This window comes from Polypterus senegalus, chromosome 15, assembly GCF_016835505.1.
Source record: "Polypterus senegalus isolate Bchr_013 chromosome 15, ASM1683550v1, whole genome shotgun sequence".
Lineage (NCBI taxonomy): Eukaryota > Metazoa > Chordata > Cladistia > Polypteriformes > Polypteridae > Polypterus > Polypterus senegalus.
Window position 1 is genome coordinate 91234629 of NC_053168.1, and position 6691 is coordinate 91241319.

General features: G+C 36.3%; 1 protein-coding gene across 1 annotated transcript in view; it reads right to left on the reverse strand.

Annotated features, from left to right (window-relative positions):
• enpp2 (ectonucleotide pyrophosphatase/phosphodiesterase 2) overlaps positions 1 to 6691 on the reverse strand; it is a 147933-nt gene that overhangs the window by 21777 nt on the left and 119465 nt on the right. Inside the window, exons 21-22 of the mRNA XM_039737597.1 lie at positions 2268 to 2403; positions 1240 to 1317 (exon numbers count right to left, since the gene is read on the reverse strand). Of these exons, the coding sequence (XP_039593531.1) occupies positions 1240 to 1317; positions 2268 to 2403 (214 nt within the window). The remainder of the gene's footprint in view (positions 1 to 1239; positions 1318 to 2267; positions 2404 to 6691) is intronic.

Sequence of the window (6691 nt, forward strand, 5' to 3'; positions counted from 1 at the left end):
TAAATGTTCAAAGTACTCATGTGTGACATGAGATTTTCAGTGCAACATCACACCACAGTGTGTGTCAGAGTAATGTTCATGCCTAGGTCCTACTTGTCAGAAAGTTTATAGCATAACACAAACAAATTCAGAAAACATCATTTTAGGATGTTTCAACCCCTTGAGGAGTCAATGTTGATTTAAAGAGTCTCTCTCACCACTTCAGGAATGTGACAGCAATAGAATTCTTAACTGTCTGATGTATAACTGTAGATATAACCCCGGTTTGTCTACTCAAAAATACTTTGAATCAGATTTTTGATAGTGGTAACAGTATGGTGTACTAATGTCTCCCGAAGTGCTTTGCAAAATAAATCCTTGTCCAAGTGTGTATCAATTTCTTCCTTTAACGGGGATTTTACATTTTAGTATTTTTCTGTTGATCAATGTCAAAAAAGCCAAATTAAAACCAGTGTGATTTGTATAATAAAAAAGTTAACTTCAAAACCGTGAATACTTTTTATAATTATTGTATTAATTCATATTAGGACAGAAATTCAAGGAACAGTTGAAAGATTAATTCTCTCATCTGAAATCTAGAGGAGAAGAGGCTGTTACTACTGCTGGATAGTTTTACTTCAGCTAAATTCTGTGATAATCTGGGGTCATATTAGCTCAAAAAACAGCATAACAAAAATTAATTATGAATCCTAATGAATTCTGGATAACTGCCACTGCATAAGCAAAATTCAAATGCCCAAGAAAAACTGCAGTGCTACTGCTCACAATATTCTTATCACTGCTTTTACTACATTATTGCTCTGATATATATTTAGTATTCATTGAAAGAAAAATCAATCCAGTTATTATAAAATGATGTTATTGAAAATGAAACCATACTTTCAAATGTTAAACACTGCAAGTCCAACAAGCTCAAATGACAAAATGTTTTGAATACAGGCTAAAAGCTAGTAAATGATCACTCCTATTTTAGAGTGCGACAGGCGTCAATTTCAGTGCTGTTTTTGAATGAGGCTAAATCTGAGTTCTTGACTTTGCTAACTAAACTAAATAGGCTTGCAGGATCAAAAAAAATGAGCCACATTGATTACAAGGCAAAATCTACAATTACAAACAAATTTTAAAATATAAAAAGTACATTATAATGAAATCTTTAACATCTAGATTAAATTAAGTCTTAAATTGGCAAATATTGTCCTACACATTTTATTCAAAAAAAACCTTAGAAAAAATACATACTTTTAAATGAAGGAAACATTGGAACAGCATTAGTTATAAGTAAGGCATCATATCTAGCATCAGAAGAAGAGGCCAACTCTGTGTAAAGAACAAAAAAAATGCTTTTAGTAGTGGTAACATTGTCACATGTAGAGAGTAAAGTTAAATTCTTACTTGCATATGCAAAAAACAAGCTACACTTCAGATTCAACACACATTCTTCCCTTTATATATACTACTCTATACTTACAGTTTCATTAAATAATGAAATGAAAAACAATTGTTGGAAAATTTTCAATAACTTCTTAATAATTTAGGAAACAGAAAACTGGATTATCCTGGACAACAATTCTTACAAATGTTTTTACAATTTCGTTTTCAATTGACAAAAACAGGCCATTCAACCCAAAAAAAAATCTTGCCAACCCAAATTCCCCCAAATACTCCACAATATTAATTTCTTCCATGTGTCTATAGCTCTCTGTGTGGTGAAAAAAAAAGCCAACTTCCTAACGTGTTTGAGATTGGTTCTTAAGTTTTCTATTGTGCCATCATGTTCTTGTTGAACTCGTTTGAAATGGCCTGGATCTACTGGACTAGTTTTTTTCATAATTTCAAAAACATCAAGAATGTCATCTCTTAACCGCTGTTTCTTAAACTGAAATTGCTCAACTCCTTTAATCTTTCCTCATACTGTAACTCATACCCTGAAGTCTTGGAATGGGTCTAGTTATTGTTCTCTGGACTTTTTTCTAGTGCTGCTGTGTCTATTTTTTGTTGCCCAGAAACCAAAACCTTACACAGTACTCTAGATAAGGCCTCACTCACACCAGTGCATTATAAAGCTGAAGCATAACCTCCCTTGACTAAACATTGTGATATATAACATTCTGCTAGCATTCCTAAGGACCTCTTTATACTTTCTGGAGGTTGAAATACTGATAAAGACTAAACATGAGCAATTACACCCCCTGAAGTATTCCACTGCAAAGCAGTAAAAGTAATCATTTAAAACTAAATTACACACAAACATAAATTTCAAAACTTACGAGGAGGATACAGAAAACCATAGGACATCTGCTTATCTGCTTTGTAGGCTGAACAAGTCTGGCTGCTAGAAGGTGGTATACGTACATCAGGCCTCAAGCAGTTACTTAGGGATTCAGGAATGTTGGAAACCTCTACCTGAAAGAAGACAATTGATAAATATATTAAAAGTTAAATGTAATTGGAAAAAGCTCAAACTAAACCTTGTAGTTAAGTAATTTGTAGGCAGTCAGTAATCTTAAAAGAGAAGATCTTTAAAACATCTTTTAGTTCCATTCACATATCCAAAAAAAAAAAAAAGCTGTTATTTTCACATCGGTCTGTCAGCTAAAAGACAACCAATCATGTTGGAATTTGGTACACTTGTTCTGCAAGGAAATTTGTTGTAAATTAAACACTGCTATTTTTACATCGGGACACCTTTTTTTTGGTATTTAACGAAAGATTTTTCTTTCACTGCTATACTATTTGGGCTCTGCTTTTGACTATGTGATATTGTAAAATGCTACTAAAACCATGCATTTTTACGTACTCTATGAATATATGTAATTATACTTTATCAGTTTTTAATATGACTTACTGTTACACAAGTCACTAAACAAAAATGTAATAACCAACTCATTCATGGAGCTCCAAACAAAAATGAAAAACATTTAAAGCAGTAAAGAATGTCCCCAAAATGAAGCTAAATGTAGTGATACACATATACTGTATATTCTTACTTGTTTCTCTTGGATGTAACACAAAGTTCCAGTGGCAAGAACACCTTTAGTATCTACTGTATAAAGTGTCATCTTACAAGCCTATCATTTTTGATTATAATACAACCATATCCATAAAAGCGAGAATGATGTGCCCATGAAACTAATGTTCCAAATGAGAAGTTGATGTTAATGATGATATAGTAGCTTTTCAATGCCCAAAACAAATACTGTGTGTGCATTAAAATCTAGTGGCAAGCAATAAGACAGAATTAGAATCCAGATGCCTAACACAAATAAGAAAGAAATGTTTAACCTGTGCATACATTTACTAAATTCATGAATAAGAATCACAACTTTGTGGAAAGGTCTGCTTTGGTGCATTGTTGTCTATGAATGTATTAGGTGCATAAGAAATGAGGTTTGTGAAGACAGTGATATTTTTATGATCAGTTCTCTTTCAATTTCATTTTAAAAATAGTTTCAAAACAGTTACTAACAATGGATTAAGAATGCTAAGAGAAGAATAATATAATGAAGGATAGTCTTCTGCATGTTATATATAATATTTATATAAACTTTAAAAGGAAAGGGATGTTTCAGTCAAATATCAAAATACATGCAACCGTTCTAATTTCAAAGTTTTATATAGTCTACCTGTTCAAAACCAAACTGTACGTGCAAAACTTATGCTCTTCATAATGAAGCAAATCAGTTAAGAGATTTGAAATTTCTACTAAGCACTAACAACCAAAAATATGTTAACTAAATTAGTTGAAAAGCTCCAAGATTTTTCTTATCAGGACAAAATTAAAAAACCAGTAAAACTACTAATTAAAAGCATTATCAAAAGCTAAGCCAAACCTGTAAAATAGATAGATCATAGCATGAGGCATTTCACACATTCTTAACTGCTAATATAAGCCACTTGCAACTGCTAACGAACCACTAGCAACATCCCAACAGTGGTGCAAAACATCCTGTAGCTATGCAGTTTCTAGAGATACCAGTGTTACACTACTAACAATGAACCATAAATAACTGATTCATTAAAATACATTTCCAACAATGACAGAGAGAATATCTGAATGCCAGTATGGTATGCTATGGGACAGTTAACATCTACAGGATTGGTTTTTCTGAAGTATCATAAGAAAAGGAAATAACACACAAAACAAAATGTTCTTCCAGCTTTGCAGTCACCCATTCTTTAAGACAGATTTGATACAGATTGTTAAATTAATCAGAGGGCACTTGTGTACTACAATTTTCAAATATTGCCAGATTCTTAAATCTGATTGACTGGGGTAATTTAAGACACACTTCTGTCCCTGAGCCAAATATATAGCAAGGGTTCTGTTGTAATTTATTTCCACTATTATCCTACTGAAAACTGAACTTTCACCCAGAATCAAACATGTTCTCCTTCAGTATTTGCTTATATTTTCCAAGATTTGTCCTTTAGTTCTAACCAGATGCACAAAACCTGCTGATGAAAAGCAGCCTGGCAGCATGCTGCTATCTTCACCACTAGGGCTGTGTGATATGACCAAAAATCATGTCTCAATATTTTGTAGCTGAATGGAGATATACAATATATATTTCTATATTTTTTCTTCCCATAAAGTAATACAAAGACAGTTCTGAATCAAAGCCACGTCTCCAATCTTACACAGGCACTTATTAACATACAGTTGTAGATGTGCATGAGAAATGGCACAAAAATAAACTATCGGCATATATTAAATAATACTGCTCCTTGAATAAAACACAGCCACAGGAGATGCACAAACCAGTGTTTCTTCATGCCGGTCCCAAGCCCGGATAAATGGGGAGGGTTACACCAGGAAGGGCATGCGGTGTAAAATTTTGCCAAATCAATATTCGGACAACAAATCCAAATTTCCACACCAGATCGGTCGAGCCCCGGGTTAACAACGACCGCCACCAGTACTGTCAGCCAACAGGGAGCTGGCAGACTGGGCTACTGTTTGCCAAAGAAGGAGAAGAAGAGGGAGGATGCATGCCTGGAGGCAGGAGAAAAGGTAAAAAGAGTGAAACTGAGGGTAGGAAACTTTGAATGTTGGCAGTATGACTGGTAAGGGAAGAGAGTTAGCAGATATGATGGAGAAAAGGAAGGTTGATAACTTGTGAGTGCAAGAGACTAAATGGAAGGGGAGTAAGGCCAGGTGGATCATAGGTGGATTCAAACTGTCATGGTGTGGATGGGAGGAGAAATGGGGTAGGGGTCATTCTGAAGAAACAGTAGGTAACAGAGTGTTTTAGAGGTGAAAGAGAGTGTCAGGTAGAGTAATGATTATGAAGCTGCAAATTGGAGGTTTGATGATGAATGTTGTTAGTGCATATGCCACCCAAGTTGGGTGTGCAATGGATGAGAAAGAAAATTTTTGGAGTGAGTTGGATGAAGTGATGAATGGTGTACTCAAGGGACAGAAAGTGGCGATTGGAGCGGATTTCAATGGACAGGCTGATGAAGGGAACAAAGATGACGAGGAGGTGATGGGTAGGTACGGTGTCAAGGAGAGGACTAAAGAAGGTCAGATGATAGTGCACTTTGCCAAAAGGATAGACATGGCTGTGGTGAATACGAATTTTAAGAAGAGGTAGGAACACAGGGTGACATACAAGAGTGGAGGAAGATGCAAACAGATAGATTATATCCTATGCAGAAGAGTCAATCTGAAGGAGACTGAAGACTACAAAGTGGTGGCAGGGGACAGCACAGGATGGTGGTCTGTAGGATAATGGAGATCAAGAAGAAGAAAAGAGTGAGGACAGCCAAGAATCAAATGGTGGAAGTTGAAAAAGGCTGCAAGGTTGAGTTTAGGGAGGAGGTGAGACAGGTACTGGGTGGCAGTGAAGAGTTACCGGAAATTTGGGTAACTACAGCAGATGTAGTAAGGGTGACAGCAAGAAAGGTGCTTAGCGTGACATCTGGACAAAGGAAGGAGGAAAAGGAAACCTGGTGGTGAAATGGGACAGTCAGAGATGTAGAAAGTAGACAAGACTATAAGGAGATAAGGCACAAGGTGAAAAGAGAGGTGGAGAAGGCTAAAGAAAATAGATATATATATATACTGCTCAAAAGAATTAAAGGAACACTTTTTAATCAGAGTATAGCATAAAGTCAATGAAACTTATGGGATATTAATCTGGTCAGTTAACTAGCAGAGGGGTTTGTTAATCAGTTTCAGCTGCTGTGGTGTTAATGAAATTAACAACAGATGCACTAGAGGGGCAACAATGAGATGACCCCCAAAACAGGAATAGTTTAACAGGTGGAGGCCACTGACATTTTTCCCTCCTCATCTTTTCTGACTGTTTCTTCACTAGTTTTGCATTTGGCTACAGTCAGTGTCACTACTGGTAGCATGAGGCGATACCTGGACCCTACAGAGGTTGCACAGGTAGTCCAACTTCTCCAGGATGGCACATCAATACGTGTCATTGCCAGAAGGTTTGCTGTGTCTCCCTGCACAGTCTCAAGGGCATGGAGGAGATTCTAGGAGACAAGCAGTTACTCTAGGAGAGCTGGAGAGGGCCATAGAAGGTCCATAACCCATCAGCAGGACCAGTATTCTGCTCCTTTGGGAAAGGAGGAACAGGATGAGCACTGCCAGAGCCCTACAAAATGACCTCCAGCAGGCCACTGGTGTGAATGTCTCTGACCAAACAACCAGAAAGACTTCATGAGGGTGACCCAA